Source organism: Coccinella septempunctata, chromosome 1, assembly GCF_907165205.1.
Source record: "Coccinella septempunctata chromosome 1, icCocSept1.1, whole genome shotgun sequence".
NCBI classification, from domain to species: Eukaryota; Metazoa; Arthropoda; class Insecta; order Coleoptera; family Coccinellidae; genus Coccinella; species Coccinella septempunctata.
Window position 1 is genome coordinate 69,529,770 of NC_058189.1, and position 17,192 is coordinate 69,546,961.

The 17,192-nt window shown below is 37.5% G+C and overlaps 1 protein-coding gene and 1 non-coding gene across 2 annotated transcripts in view; both read right to left on the bottom strand.

Annotated features, from left to right (window-relative positions):
* Window positions 1-707: 707 nt before the first annotated feature.
* The window catches only part of LOC123309788 (follistatin-related protein 5-like), a 138,064-nt gene continuing 121,579 nt past the window's right edge, over window positions 708-17,192 (bottom strand). The window contains exons 9-20 of the mRNA XM_044893058.1: window positions 12,210-12,307; window positions 12,013-12,154; window positions 10,300-10,353; window positions 10,121-10,242; window positions 5,177-5,314; window positions 5,008-5,118; window positions 3,976-4,083; window positions 3,495-3,648; window positions 1,896-2,096; window positions 1,345-1,491; window positions 1,200-1,289; window positions 708-996 (exon numbers count right to left, since the gene is read on the bottom strand). Coding sequence (XP_044748993.1) covers window positions 857-996; window positions 1,200-1,289; window positions 1,345-1,491; window positions 1,896-2,096; window positions 3,495-3,648; window positions 3,976-4,083; window positions 5,008-5,118; window positions 5,177-5,314; window positions 10,121-10,242; window positions 10,300-10,353; window positions 12,013-12,154; window positions 12,210-12,307 — 1,505 coding nt within the window. The 3' untranslated portion in view covers window positions 708-856. The remainder of the gene's footprint in view (window positions 997-1,199; window positions 1,290-1,344; window positions 1,492-1,895; window positions 2,097-3,494; window positions 3,649-3,975; window positions 4,084-5,007; window positions 5,119-5,176; window positions 5,315-10,120; window positions 10,243-10,299; window positions 10,354-12,012; window positions 12,155-12,209; window positions 12,308-17,192) is intronic.
* Window positions 1,529-1,600, bottom strand: Trnag-ucc. Its single transcript has one exon. It is a non-coding gene; the product is annotated as a tRNA-Gly (tRNA).

A 17,192-nucleotide genomic window follows, 5' to 3' on the forward strand; every position in this document is an offset into this window, starting at 1 on the left:
ACGCCCTAGCAACAATCAATCGCACCTTTTATGTCATTTCATGAATAAGATGATTCTCTGTAAAAAGTTATCATTTGAATCCTAGTCAAAATCGAATGAATTTTTGCATACAACAAGTGAGTTTATTAATTCGAAGAAATAAACATACTCGGGCTCGTGGATTGAATTTTCTTCTCATGAATAAACATTCATTTAACTCACTTGTATCTTGTATTGTATAAATATCTATTCCTCACTGAGCATATATGATATGGCTATTATTCAAGCGGAAGACGTTTACCGAACGATACAAAGTCGTGCTTGGTACATCATCCAAGTGAATAATACTATATAGGTACTTCATCCACGATTGCAAAAATTATTTCTAAAATATCTTACCATATTTCAAGAACATCTCCATTCATTTGAATATGTCAAAACTTCTGACATTTCAAGATTGTGATATAACAATATCTCTATGTTCAGAGCATCTGTCAGTGGTGTGACCATGAAGTTTGATTGAAAATCAGTGAATAATGGGTCATCAAGCACAAGTGACTTATGAATGTTATAATGCTCAAGTAAACTCTTCACTTGATGCTTAGGTTGTGAATAAAATCATTGAACTCATAGGATACATATAGTGATATGAATTTATTTTTTGCTCTTTCGAATGTCAAAATATTCTATTGATGAAATCTTGATTTACATATCAACAAATCATCGGATATTGTCATTTGTGAATCTCCTTTATTGGTTATTCTACATTAATTTGGTTCAAATGAAAAAAGTTGAATGTTGTCTTGAATCGATTGTTATGTATCAAATATATAATAGAAAATAAATTATATTAGTGATATATGCCACGAGGCGGGTCCTAGTAGAACTTGACAGTTGTCCAAACGATGGCGCTAGGATGAATAACTGATCCTATTTCACAGTTGACAGTTCTCGATCTTCCGTTTATCACAAACAAGGCTTCGCTGGCAGGTGTTACCATGTACTGACCAAAAAGACCTGGGAACAAAAAATTTAGAAAATACTACAAACTGAAAATTATACAGGGTGAGTCTTTAACACGTACAAATACTTTAAAAGTAGATTCTTGAGGTCTGGTAAAGGAAACAAGTGTTTTTTCACCTTAAGAACTTACTGTTAAAATATTTGTACGAGTAAAACTCAATATCAATTTTTATTCAAAATAAATACGAGTCTCTCACCTGATCCACTGATAGGTCTATTCGGATTATTCCATTGCGTTAATTTGACGGGGACTGCTTTTCCTACGCCTGTTATTATCTCAACTTTCCCTGAAATCGAAAGAATCATTGAAGATCCCCATGTTACAATCAATAATTCTCTTACCTGTGAGTAGATTCAGATAGAGCAGGTCTTCCTTGTCCTGCGCGCTGGCATAAATGTCGAAACTGTGTGTTGTTTGACTGGGATAAAAAGCAACATCCGATATATTCAGGGTCGTCTTCACATCGAAAAGAAAAACGAGTCCTGAAGCTGTAGAAAAAATCGATTAGCTACGTTCAAAAATAATTGCGATGGCCGGGAATCGAACCCGGATCAACTGCTTGGAAGGCAACTATGCTGACCATTACACCACCATCGCACCATGTGTATCAATAGGTTTAAAATTTTGGTTATTGTCATTAATTTTATATTCGTGCTATTTTTCAGTGGATTTCACAAAATTATAAAAAAAGGTCATGGGTCAATCACCCCTCAATCCAATAGAAGAATTCTCAAGTGCATAATTTTACACCTTTTCAAATTTTGTCTCTGGAGAAGGTAGAAACCAAATTTTGATTTATCGAGATTAAATTTTACTAATAACAGTGAAAAATTAAACATACCAAACAAAACATCCCGTTCAAAAAAAGTTCACTCAAAAACTTTTCACTTACGTGTTATTTCTTCTACAATTATTGTCGTGCCAGTGGCTGTCCTATCTACAGTAATGAGTTTTCTGGAATCTGGAGACACATATGGGACTCCCAGAAGGGTTCTCTTGGTTTCCACGACTGTATCGGTCAAGTAGTCGAGTACTAATTGGCCTGTAGGTTTTTTGGTTATTGGTTCCATGCATTGCATTACGACCATACCATCTGTGAGGGATATCTCAAATAATTTGAAACTGTCACAATTTCATGTTTCCTCGACTATTAATACATCTTGTTTACGAGGATATATTGAAAAATACTTAGCCTACTATAGAACCAAACAAAATTTCAATGTCAAAATATTTTATTACTCAACATATTCTCCTCTTAATTGGATACATTTATTACAGCGAACCTGCAACGTCTCTAGACCTTTCAAAAAAAAATGTTTCTTCTTGCTCTACAAACCAGACCTCCAGAGCATTTATAACCTCCTCGTTGGAAGAACATTTACGACCTTTGAAACTTTTTTTTCAGTTAAGGAAAGAGATGATAGTCGGACATGGAGCCAAATCTGATGAATAAGAGGGGTGTTCTAGTAATTCAAACCCTAAATCGCGAATTTTTTGCATGGCAACATAAGAGTTTTGTGCAGGGATGTTGTCCTGAAGAAACAAAACACCTTTGATAGCTTTCCGCGTCTTTTCTGTCCAATTTTTCCGCGTAGAGTGGTTAGTAATGTCGAATAGTAATCTCCGGTTATTGTTCTACCCCTATCTAAAAAATCAATCATGATTACTCCATACCAATCCCAAAAAACTGAAGCAAGAAGTTTTCCAGCAGATTTTTGTACACCAAACTTCTTAGGTCTTGGAGAACCAGAGTGTCGCCATTCCATCGATTGTTGCTTTGTTTCTGGATCGTAGAAATGTACCCAAGACTCATCCATAGTAACAATTATTCGGTTATTAAGAAGTCTACATCGTTTTCAAATCGAGCACAGATCCAGCGCGATGCTTCTACCCTTGTACGCTTTTGGTCAACATTCCAACATTTGGGGATCCATTTTGCAGCAATTTTTCTCATGTCCAAATTGACGTGAACTATATGATGAACGCGTTCGTATGAAATATTCAATACTTCAGATATCCGTTTTAGCCCAATTCGACGGTCTGATAAAATCATGTCATGAATGCATTGATATTTTCGGGGACTGACACAGAAATAACTGGCCTTCCCGATCAGTCATCATCTTCAATGGAAAATTTACCTTTTTGAAGCTTGCAGTCCAGTTTTTCACGATCGCATACGAAAGATATTGATCACCAAGGGTACTAAGCATATCTATCTAATCATATATCGATTTTCACAATTTCCGTGGACATCTTCTTTCATTTAATTTATTGCCTAACTCTGGTTTACTTTTTTGACCTCAAACTTCACACTGACACTTCTAATGAGTTATTGTTCGTTGCTATGGTAACGCAATATTTTTTTTATGCATGGAACTGATCTAGATATCAATACATCCTCGTAACTCAAGTATTACCACCTACACCTACATGACATAGTCCAAACTTTTCGGGATGGAACCACAAATCTAATAAGCAAAAGTCAACTTACACAGGGCAGAGAATTGAATATGCAGAGGAACGCAATTATATGGAGTCAGATCCACGGACCTGGTGTATCGCAAATTCACCAAATCCAATTTGTACAGTCCCCTCTGATTGGTATGCGTTACATAGCCGTACTTGAAGCTGTAATGGGATAATTCCTGAAACGAATATCAGATCAGATAGTTTTCGAACAGATTATAATTCCTGAACATATTCCTAATGCACAAGTTGAAAAGTGGTTTCCAGGAAGTTACGATTGGAGCAGATAGATAAATCGTTTATACTATAGTTATAACTGGAGGTATATAAAAACATAACGTCATGTTGAAGTTGAATCTGTGGAGATGTAACCAGAACTCATTCGATTCATTTTGAATAGGGTTTCTTAAATGAACAGAGGCAGTATTGAGACAATATTTACTCCTAACATTGTCCACTCACTCATTTTTTTTTCACAGGAGTTTATCCACCGACTGTGAACTCACCTGTTGTGGAGAAGGGACAAATAATCCAGTTACAAGATCAAACTGCCCATCTATTGGTTCTGGATGAACTGTGTGATGTTTTCTCTTTTGCCCAGCGTCTCTTATAACCTAAAAAGTTTTAGCGATCAATATAAAATTTTGAGATTTATTACTAGAAGAGTTGCTCTTCCAGAATATGTATTACATTCAGAACTGCAATGGTTTTTCTAGGAGATACGCGTGTCGGAAGTTGCAATTCGACATCACGGGCATTCTGGAAGCTAAAGGACAGAGTGTTTCAAAATCACGACCTCAATCTGAAGACCAAGACAGCTGTTTACAAAGCCGTGGTCCTCCCAACGCTTCTTTACTGGAGCGAATGCTGGACGCCCCACAGACGACATATTGAACAGTTTGAACAAACGCCACAACGTCAAATAATGCACATCAGATGGTTCCACAAAGTTTCAAATGCAGAAGTCATGCAGCGCGCAAGTCAATCCCTGAAATTAGTTAATGCCAATCATAACTGGGAACAACTAGCATTAGACAGATCACAGTATAGGTCTTTGGTCCACAGTTGAAATGGAGACTCGAGAAGAATACAGCGGCGGCCAGATCTGGTCGGTGACAATCTATGCCCGGAGTGTGGAAGGATCAGTAGGTCAGGCTTGACTTATGTATGTGATGTGCTTGTTAAATATGCTTTGTGGAGGCCGAAAAACAATGGGCAATGGATAAGGATGGTCAGGGCAGAAACAGCAGAAAGAAAACTTTTCCCCCTATCTTTCAGTGCATACCTTATAAAGAGTGCACAAACCTGCATTCATTTCACTTCAACATTTAAGAATTTGAGTCTGTTTATAAAACTTCTCCCTGAGAAAATGAGGTCATTAGCATTTAAATGAAAAACCTTTCGGACTTTTCTTGAAACAGTAACGTATATACAGTTCCTAAACAATGATTCCCGAACAATTTCCCCCATCCAGAATTCAATCTGATCGATAAATCCCCAGGTGGTCCTACCGACACTCAATTAGATGTATACCTCACCTGGATAGTCTTGATGCCGGTGTTGTTCAGGGACCTCCAGTTCAGGACCCACACCTGATCGAGATGGGGCACGTAGTGCAGATCCACCGGATACTTGTCGGTGCTCACCACCTAAATCGTGAAGAACGAGGATCAGAATGAAATCTTCCTCTCCGTGAATATTACTTACATCCACTACAACCATCTGCACTTTGGATATGATAAGTACTCGATCTTGTTCGGGCTGCGAAGCGTACACGTATCTGTTGGCAACATTTATTGCCCTTCCCCAGGAGCATTTTACACCCTTATCGCCGCAGACGTATTCCTGAAAATGTAGGGAAATGTTTATTCCGCCTTCGCTTTATTCCAGAGTGGAAATTTATATTAGGGCAATGGACTTCATATTTTATTTTCTGGAGAAGGTTTTTCGAGAGAAGCAGAGGAGTTTCCTCGAACAACAGAAGAATACAAAGCTACATGAACACAATCGCATTATTTTCTATCACTTTCTATCAAAAAATGAGTTTGAACACCGCCGTTATACCATCCAGAAGTGATGACTCTTCTCAGAGCTGGGCAAGAACATGACTTATTGCTTTAATTTAAATACAATATCCTTTTAGGACCACTGGACTTTCCGCCTCTTCTTGGGAAATAAGTAAAACCTGCTAAGGAAAACAACTCTACAGGTCCTGAAGCACAAACTCTTGTAATTTATTTACAGGCTGACAATTTGAAAAATTGTCATTCCAATTAAGTCACGACAAGGATGATTTCAGAGATAATGCTGGAACAGGTCAAGTTTTATTCGCAGAATTGTAAACCAAAATCTTCTCAATCTTAGGTGTAGGGGTTGTCATCCCTAAATTCTTAATAGGCAATAGGGGGTGAGCTATACCTCAATTGGAAGACGGCAGTATTATGTAGAGGGACATATTGTCTTCCAATTGAGGCTTAGCTCACCCTCCATTCCCTATGTATTTAGGGGTGATAGCCTTTAGACCTAGGTTTGAGGAGATTCCGGCTTACAATTTTGCTCAAAATATGTCCCCTCCCCTTAAAAATTGAACTGTTCCGGCTTTTTCTTTGAAAACATCCTTGTACCGACATAATTGGACTGTGAAGTTTTCAAATTGTCACCTCCTATAACTTCTTCAAGATATCAATAAAAATTTGCAAACCGTAGTATTCATATAGAGAGACAAGTGATCTTTCAATTGAGCTAAATCTCACCCCCTATTCCCTATTAAGAAGTTAAGGGTGATAGCCCCTAAGGGTTGAGGAGATTAAATTAAAAAGTATCTATGAAATTTGAAAAGTTGGGTACTTTGGATGAATACAACCCTGTTTAAAATCCATAGATGTGTAGTGTCACAGATTTATCTAGTTATTCTGAAGGTAATTTTGTTTTTCCAGGGGTGGCACAGCTCATTATGAAAACTTGAAATGACTATACTTCATTCAAATTTATTTTAGCAGTCTGTTGGCCATGAAATAATTTTCTCAAGTTTTTGTAACTAAAACGAAGTTAGGTTGGCACTCATGAAATGTCGTTAATGTCATAACGCCGTTGCCACAACTAATATCAATTTTTATTACGAAAATTCGAAAATGCCGAAGTGATTGAAAAAAGAGACAGGGTTTCAGGAAGTGCTATTTAGAATTCAGGTCCGCTCATTCAAATAGTTAAACCCTGATATTCTAAAATCCACAATACGTCAGACGATAGCGAATATATTCAATGCAAGAGAATTTATATAATGTTTCATCTGAATCTAAAAGACTTATATTTCAGCTGAATATTTCCACAATCAGAAAGATTGTGAATGAAGAGTATGACAAAGAATTTCCTTCTATTGGGAGACCCAAAAAAGTGGTGGCATTTGGGAATTTTATGTTTGAGTGAATTAATGCGAAAAGTTTACTACAGGATTTTCGATGAATGTTATCGTAGAATAAGTTTCCGAAAATTGATTTTTCTATTTTTCATTTGACTTGTCCTATACAATGTAAATGTCTTAAGGTACTAATAAATACCTAATTATTATAATTACATCAATGTATTGAAATGAATAGCCACAAATACGCGCAAGTTGCCCTGTTACTTGTTTATTCATGTGAAATTTTTGTTCAACGGTGAAGTTGCATCTTAACTTGAAACTTCCTTCAACTCCTTTTACATATATTGATGCAAGATGATTTTTGTTGAAGAATTTAACATTCTTGTAATATTCTGTTAATTCCTTCGGGAGATACCCATTCCCAACCACTGCATCATATGCATTTCATCTTCGGGTTTATATTTTTGAAATCTACAAATGATGTAAGCCAAAGAAGATAACGAACATTAACTCTCCTCAAGCTAGTGCATATTATGATATTATACTGATCTCTTGTATTTTCCTTGCAAATAACTGGCTTTGGTATGTCTTCAATCAGTTTGTATAAACTTCAATTATGTTCGTCATATATTTTCCGAAGAGATTCGACATTGTGATAAAATACGTAATAACAGAAACTTTTACGTAGAACGGGCAACATAGCGTTGATTTAAAACCCAAAAATGTTTTGACAAGCTTCATAACCCCACATTTTCGTACTATACAGAGTGAAATGTGTCAAATTTCCATGGCCAACCGACTGCTAAAATAAAGTTGAATGAAGTATATATTTTTTATCAGGGCCGAAATGGAAAAAATTGTATGGGAAAAAAGTGTTTCCTTTGACCTCAAGAATCTACTGTTTAAATATTTGTAATAGTCATAGACTCACACTGTAAAATTCTGGAGGCTATTTGAATAACCAATCACGAATAACATTTTCAAGAAGTAATTGGAATGCAAATAATAAACACATATTTTGGTCTTAAGTTTGTCATTGAAATGCTGTCCAACCACTTACTCTTCTTTGAATGATGGGGTATTCAAGGAAATGGGGTGAAAAAGGGTGATGATACCTTCATTCAAGAAATTCCATATCAATCGATTATACTCTTGTTGATATGGAGTCTCTCCGAGACACAGAGAATAGTAGAGCCTCATACGACATAAACTCCATCGTCGTACGTTCCCCAGTAAAAACGCCCACGTTTCGCCCCTTTTACGACTCCCTCCGCGCGTGTAACGACATTGTCCATTATTCAGCGCAACCAGATTACCCGTTATGATCTTCCTGCATATTTAACCGGAAAATTGACTGTTTCATCAAATGAGATTATACATAATGGAGAAATTGTTCACCTGCGTGCATGTTATGTGCTCACGCATAAAACTGAACGGGCCGCCGACAATGGAGTATTTGGAGGGTGTTTTTCGGAATGAAAATTTCATTAATTCTGCACGAGGAGAGGGATCGAGCGCATGATTACATCGCGTATGGCGACTAATTCGTTGAAAATCTGATGAGGGAGAGTTTTTTCATTAATAACTTCCCTGATTTACACTTCCGAGTTTTCACTGATTTTCGAGATGATTTTAGATCTCCAGAAATTAACATAGCAGTAATTCTACGGTAGCAGCTGAAGTCGTACGCAGAAAACCCTCACATTCACAACTTTGACTTTATTTCCGGAACCATAAAATGAAGAATCTATACTCCATGCACATTTATTTTAGCAGTCGGTTAGCCATGAAATAATTTTCTCAAGTTTTTGTAACTAGAACGGAGTAAGGTTGGCACTCATGAAATGTCGTCAATGTCATAACGCCGTTGCCGCAACTAATATAAATTTTTATTACGAAAATGCCGCAAGTGATTGTAAAAAGAGACAGGGTTTCAGGAAGTGCTATTTAGAATTCAGGTCCGCTCATTCAAATAGTTATACCCTGATATATTCTAAAGCCACAATACGTCAGTCGGTAGCGAACATATTCAATGTAAGAGAATTTATATAATGGTTCATCTCAATCTAAACGACTTATATTTCAGCTGAATATTTCCACAATCAGAAAGATTGCGAATGAAGAGGATGAATAATAATTTCCTTCCATTGGGAGACCCAAAAAAGTGGTGTCATTTGGGAATTTTATGTTTGAGTGAATTAATGCGAAAAGTTTACCACAGTATTTTTGATGAATGTCATCGTAGAATAAGTTCCCGAAACTTGATTTTTCTGTTTTTCATTTGACTTTGTTCTATACACTGTAAATGTCTCGAGGTACCAATTAATACCTAATTCTAATTATTATTATATTATATCAATATACTAGCTGACCCGGCAAACCTAGTTTTGCCATTTAAATTATTTCTAGGGTAGATAATAATAACTAACTCATCGTGATTGCTCGATTGGTCGTAAGAAAAAAGAATGCCTTTTTTTCTGTTCTGTACAATTTTTTTTGGGAATATTTTGTTATATAAACCTTGCCCTAACAATAATAAACACAACAAAAAAAGAATTGTCCAATTTGGTGCGACCGATTGAACAATAAAGCATTTTGAAGTAAACCATAGATCCTCTTTTATTAATATAGATTAAATGAACAGCCTCGAACACGCGTCAGTTGTCTTGTTATTTGTTTATTCATGTGAAACTTTTGTTCAAAGGTGAAGTTCATCTTGACTTGAAACTTCCTTTAATTCCTTTAACTTATATTGATGCAAGATGATTTTTGTTGAAGAATTTAACATTCTTGTAATTATCTGTTAATTCCTTCGGGAATACCCATTCCCAACCACTGCATCATATGCATTTCATCTTCGGGTTAATATTTTTGAAATCTACAATTGATATAACGAATTCAAACTTTAGCCAAAGAAGATAACAAACATTAACTCTCCTCAAACTAGTGCATATTATGATAATATACTGATCTCTTGTATTTTCCATGCAAATAACTGGATTTGGTATGCCTTCAATCAGTTTGTATAAACTTCAATTATGTTCGTCACAGATTTTCCGAAGAGATTCGACATTGTGATAAAATACGTGATAACAGAAACTTTTACGTAGAACGGGCAACATAGCGTTGATTTAAAACCCAAAAAAGTTTTGACACTCTTCATATACCCACATTTTCGTACTATACAGAGTGAAATGTGTCAAATTTCCATGGCCAACCGAGTGCTAAAATACAAGTGAACGGAGTATAGTTAACACACCTCGTTCCTCATGTTTATAAACATTTCTTACCTGTGTGCCTGGAATGATATCAGTGGACTGAATCCTATGATAGAGCCTGCAAGCCGTAGGTTCGTAAATGGACACACCCCAGTCGTGGAAAGCGAAAAACCGACGTTCCTCGTTGTCCGACGCTAGAACAAATTCGACGGCGTTATTTACATAGGAACTGCAGTGGTTCGTCAACTTACTAGGGGTCGGCTGTTCTTGCACCACTAGAGAGCTGATGTCCCTTGTTAGACCACCTGTAAAAAAGAAGGAAAAATCTGGATTGCCCGGCTTTAATTCAATTCCGATCCATTCGAGCGTTGAATTGGACAAAAAGAATCGGAACGAATCTGGAACAACTGTTTTCGTAGGTAATTCTCCTGTGTGTGTGTGTGTGTGTACCCACCTCTCGACATGGAGGAATTCGTGAGGATTGAAGTGGAAGGATACGACAAGATTGATGATCAACGCTTTCCTCGGGTTCATGAATAAAAGAATTTTTTCTGATCACGTTGGTTGAAAAAGGCGTTCTTTAAAGACTCGTCTATTCGGGCCTTACATTGAAATATTTATCGATCTGAATTTTTTTCTATTATAACGAATTTGTCTATTTCTGACATAATCTTAGATTAAACAAAATTTCCTCTTTAGAAGATCGTTCATTACTGCAGACTCAATATTGCCAAAACCAAAATCTTGGTAAGTCCGCCAGGAGCCTTCAAACATCAGCCTGGAGGATGAAACTCCAGAACAGGTTGAGCAGTTCAAATACTCGGGAAGCTTCATAAATACTAGGGCTAATCTGGACACGGAAATACATAACCGTATCAATTCGGCATCACGGGCATTCTGGAAGCTAAAGGACAGGGTGTTTCAAAATCACGACCTCAATCTGAAGACCAAGACAGCTGTTCACAAAGCAGTCGTCCTCCCAACGCTTCTTTACGGAAGCGAAAGCTGGACGCCCTACAGTCAACATATTAAACAGCTTGAACAAACACAACAACGTCATCTAAGAAAAATAATGCACATCAGATGGTTCCACAAGGTTTCAAATGCAGAAGCCTTGCAGCGCGCGAGTTGTATAACAATTGAGACTCAAGTAACGAGGGCCCGACTTAGATGGAGCGGCCACATTCTAAGGATGCAAGACACAAGGCACCTCAAAATAGCTCTGTATGGTGAATTCAAAGAGGAAGCTCGGAAACCAGGAGGCCAGTTTGAGCGGTTCAAGGATATACTGCATCAATCCCTAAAATCAGTTAATGCCACTCATAACTGGGAACAAATAGCGTTAGACAGATCACAGTGGAGGTCTTTAGTCCACAGTTATAATAGAGACTCGAGAACAATACAGCGGCGGCCAGATCTGGTTCGTGACTATCCATGCCCGGAGTGTGGAAGGATCTGTAGGTCACGGTTGGGTCTCTTCAGTCACAGTAGCTCTAAGAAATCATCTCACCGATAGTTTTGTTTCAGAGTCTTTTTGTAGATTTATTCTCGGTAACGAGATTCAGCAATAAATAAATGAATTACTGCAGAGTGCTTAATTGGAGAATTTGAGCAGTTCATTAGGTCTAGAGCAAAGGCACATATAATTTTCCATTAATTAAGCGAGTTTCATAGAAAGGGAACCTTTGTTCAAGCCTTTGCTTCAATTATGTGATGAGTGCTTGTCAAATATGCTCTGTGGAGGCCGAAAAACAATAGCTAATAGCTACTAAGCAAATAATACTGTGAACTGAAATACAAATCTTATTGCAAGTAAAGTCAAGTAACAAAAGTTACTTGTAACTTTTTTCCCAGTGTAGCAGTTGGCAGAAATGAAGAATTTGAACTAGATTTGAAAAATAAAAAATATGAAGCTTTGAAAAATCTTCAACGTTATACATGAGGAAGCACAAACAAAAACTCACCTATGCTAGATGCCTGACACATGTAAGCCCCCGTGTCCGCGAATCCAATATCCTCGATTTTCAGAGCAGTTCCATTTCCCACCAGCTGGTACTTCTTCGTGTTCTCCATCCTCAAAGAGTCGTCGTTTTTCAACCATTCCACCTGAAATACACCGCAGGCTAATTTTACAGCGACATGAATACTTCAAGATGCTCACCTTAGGAAATGGTTCGCCTGCCACGTGACAAAACATGGTGGCCTCCTCCCCAGGTCTTTTCGATTGTATTCTTGGAGTGACGTGTACCTCTGGAACCGCTAAAAAAAAGTTCAGTGATTTTATTCTTCGTCATTAAAACCCAGAATTCCTTATATTTTCAATTAAACACTCTGTGCACTATATCTATCCATATATATTGTCAAAGAGTGTATTTTTTCCTCATTAATTTTTTATCGAAAACCCTTTCCAGAATCTATGACTGCGATTATTGATAAAACGAATACGCCAAGCCATACTTACGAGAATATATTGAAAAATTCTCAGCCTACTACAGAACCAAACAAAATTTCAATGTCAAAATATTTCATTACTCAACATATTCTCCCCCTACTTAGATACATTTATTACAGCTAACCTGCAACGTCTCTAGAACTTTCAAAAAAAATGTTCCTTCTTGCTCTGCAAACCACTCCGCCACAGCTTTTATTACCTTCTCGTTGGAAGAAAATTTACGACCTTTTAAACTTTTTTTCAGTTGAGGAAAGAGATGATAGTCGGGTGAGGCCAAATCTGGTGGATAAGGGGGGTGTTCTAGTAATTAAAGCCCTAAATCACGAACTTTTTGCATGGCAAAATGAGATTTGTGTGCAAGGGCGTTGTCCTGCAAAAAAAACACCTTTAGATAACTTTCCGCATCTTTTCTCTTCAATTTTTTCCCGTAGAGTGGTCAGTAATGTCGAATAGTAATCTCCGGTTATTGTTCTACCCGTATCCAGAAAATCAATCATGATTACTTCATGGCAATTCCAAAAAACTGAAGCAAGAAGTTTTCCAGCAGATTTTTGGACACTTAACTTCTTAGGTCTTGGGGAACCAGAGTGCCGTCATTCCATCGATTGTTGCTTTGTTTCTGGATAGTAGAAATGTACCCAAGTCTCTTCCATAGAAACAATTCGGTTTTAGAAGTCTACATCGTTTTCAAACCGAGCACAGATCGAACGCTATGCTTCTACCCTTACAGGTTTTTGGTCAATAGTCAAACATTTGGAGATCCATTTTGCTGCAATTTTTCTCATGTCCAAATTGACGTGAACTATATTATGATGAACGCGTTCGTATGAAATAGTCAGTGCTTCAGATATCCGTTTAAGCCCAATTCGACGGTCTGATAAATTCATGTCATGAAATGCATCGATATTTTCGGGGACTGACACAGATAGTGGCCTGTTCGGTCATCATCTTCAATGAAAAATTAACCTCTTTTGAAGCTTGCAGTCCAATTTTTCACGGTCGCATACGAAGGACATTGATCACCAAAGGGTTATAAGTATATCTTTGAAAATCTGCTTACCTCTTAACCATTTTAAATACAGGTACTTGATGATGGCTCGATACTCCAATTTTTCGATTTTCACAATTTGGGTGGACATCTTCTTTCTTTATATTTATTGCGTAACTCTGGTTCACTTTTTTGACCTCAAACTTCACACTGACACTTCCAATGGGTGGTTATTGTTCGTTGCTATGGTATCGCAATATTTTTTTATGCATGGAACTGGTCTAGGCTAACTAGATATCAATACATCCTCGTATTTACTTCCATCTATATTTTCAAGCTCAGCGTTACAGAAAATATAAATTAATTCTCTCAAAAGATCGAGTTATTGAATGGTAGTTGTTTTCCGGTATTATTGTTCAATATACATCCAATCCTATCCTATTCATTGACTCTGAATAATGGTCCGTATAATGCGATATAGTTGGAAACTCGGCGTGTTCTGAAAATCGTGAACGACAACAAAAAAAACGACCCAAAATACGAGTCAGTTTCTAGCCGGAGCCGAACAGACTCCAAAACCAGGAGTATTCTCCGGTAATAGCATTACAGGTTATCCTGGAGGCAGTGTATGCGTATTTACCTTCCATTTGATCCACATTAGTTCCCTCGAATTGGGTTTTCTGGCGCGTTATGGAAATCCTGGATAGAAACTTTTGTTATGCAAACGAATTGAAAATAATCGAATTGCTGTACCGTTCTCCAACACAAATATCCGCCTGATGTATTTACAGAGAGAGAGAGTAGGGTGGAAATTTAACTCGCGGAATTCCAGTTTGTAAACTGCGACTACTGGAAAAATTGATAAAGTTTGGGGGATCAAACTTGGAGGGATGACACGCGGTTTTAACCGTGTGAATGGATTTTTTTCGTTCAATCGGTTTTGAAGGAATGAAAGACTATTGTTCATTCGTTGACAATACACTGAGAGTTCATTCTGGAACATCGGTGAAGTGACGATCGTTCTCTCGCAATCTTTCTTTGTTTTTCATCATTCAGGCAATTTTGGGGTCTTTTTCCCACAACGCTACGTCAAATTGAATTGGTTGGGGAAAATTATACGAGCGAGAAGATTTCAACCCACTGCGCGATCATTTCTTTTTTTTTAATTCAAGTGGGAAGCGAAATGAGACTAGTAGTTGGGGAGCCCAAGAGGGAAATTCGGGAGTTACTCGAGCGTGTCAGATTAATATAAGCACCTATAAGATACCTTGGACTCTGTAGAGTACCTCTACCAAAAATTTGACCTATATATAGGGGGAATTGTCTAGGACAGCCTGTCAGAATAGTACAAAAAAAAAAACGATCATTGTACATACTCGAGCGTGTCAGATCAAGATATATGTGGTTAATTACATGTTGAAAAGTATACATTCTCTTAACCTTACAATTTGAGCGTGACAAAAATGTGTGGGAGGGCCTCGCAAAAAAAGTCACGTTTACATTCTCTAGCGCGGTGGTTTTTTTCTTGATTAGAAGCTTATGATTCAAGAATAACGGAAAAAATATAATCTGACAGTTTCAGCAAGCCGAAACATTAAAAAACAGCCATAAGGTCACAAAAATTTGTTTTTTTGAATTATCTCCTCTCCTGGGCTTCAAATTGTTTCCGCATTCATGTTAAATGTTGTAGACCATAACATTTTCTACAAATTCTGTCCGAAGCAATTTTTCCTACGTTCGAACGTTTTTGAGATATATGGCGATGAATGTAGATTAGACTGAGTTTCTACATTGACCTTGGTCTTTCGCATGTGTGGCTAAGCTCCTGGCTCTTATCACCCTCTAGCTCGAAAACGGTTGAGGGTATGAAAAATTACTTCAGACAAAAGTTGTATAGAATTTTATTTTCTACAATTTTCATAATGAATACAGAAACGATTAGAGGTACAAGAAGGAAGATATTTCAAAAAAAATCCTTGTTATCATTTTGAAACAGACAGATTAAGAAAACACCCCCTGATTTTTGTCAGATCAATGGGGCAACACTTCTGCAACACCAAGATTAACAATCTGTTTGAAAATCTGACACGAGTATGTACAAATAACGATTTGTTTTTGCAAATTCAAAGGACCGCTGTGACCTTGTGTCAAGTCCAAATTGCCAGTCTCTTGAAAAGTAGCTTCCTTTGGGTCCAATCAATATATCCTCTAAAAATCTGACATTTTCAACTCTTCCGTACGGCCAGCCCCAGCACGCAAACTGTCAGATTATTATCAATTTATTATCAGAGACACGTAGGGCATATACAGTATCTTACGACACGCTCAAGTATGTACACCTGACGATTTTTTTCACATCTTCGCTAACCTGCATATGCTTTCCCCATCGCTGAAAGTCCATACATCATACAACCTTTTTTTCTTTCTGCCATCTTATCTTCAAAATCCACTAGGTTTTCAGCAATACCTATTTACCTTCTCCACCCTTTCCTCTAATAAAGTGAAATAGAAGGAATTTAATTTTTTTTTTTTTTAAGTTCAACCACAATGAACTGGATGATTTCGTATTCAAAACTCACGTCACGAAAGAAACCTGAAATCAACTCTCAGACTTTTGGAGTATTTTCACGGAAAGGAAGACATAAATGCGAACCGTGTTCGTCATTCAACATCGCCGAAAAGTGCTGTTTGTTCATTAAGTTCTTCTGAACTTTTGAAAGGGCAATCGCATTTGCGAACGAGTTAAGTTCGGTTTGATGGAACACAGGGTTGTACTACTGATAATTCAGGGAACCCAGCCACATCGATTCTGTCTACGGAGAGTAGAGAGAAGGATAACGATCGCCGTACTACAAATGTGTATCAAAACACGGGGGAGATAGGAGTCGCTGCGATCGCTTGGTTGATCGATAAGGGGTGGTAGTTTAAGCGTCAATTTCATTTTATTTCAGGTTATGTGTCATCGTAGTTTCTTATTATGATTTTCCAAATCTATATTAAATTTTCTGAATTATATGCAATAAGATACAATTCACATTATAAAGGGGAAGTAATCAGCTTTATTCATTCATAATAAATAGCGAAATCAATGATCAAAGAAATGATACCTACATTTGTTTATCATTATTTATCGAAAACAGGATTTGTTAGTTGGTTTAATGTTATCTTCTGAAGAGGAATGTGCCCAAGCGGTAGTTTTGCAAGAAGAAGGGTGGACATACACAAGAATTGCAGAAAGGTTTGTAGTTTCCCATACAAGTGTGTCCAGAATGATGCAGCAATTCAGGGAGTCAGGTGTGAATGTCCAGACCAGGACAGGGTAGACCACGGGAAATAACTGCCATTCAAGAACGTTACTTGAGAGTTTCTTCGTTGAGACAACGGTTTGCAACCGCTCGCCTCCTTCAAATTCAGCTTGAGCAAACTCATGAGGTGCAAATCAGCACTCAGACAATAAGAAATCGCCTCAGAGAATATGATTTAAGGCCTCGTGTCGCTGCAAGAGGCCCAGCTCTTACCCCAGCCCATCGAAGGGCGCGTTTGGATTTTGCGAGAGAGCATATCCATTTGGAAGAGGCCGATTGGGAAAGAGTTCTCTTCACAGATGAGTCTAGATTCTGCCTCTACCATTGTGACCGACGTTCCCTTGTATACAGACGTCCACATGAAAGATATGCTCAGCGCAATTTGCTGAATACTACTGG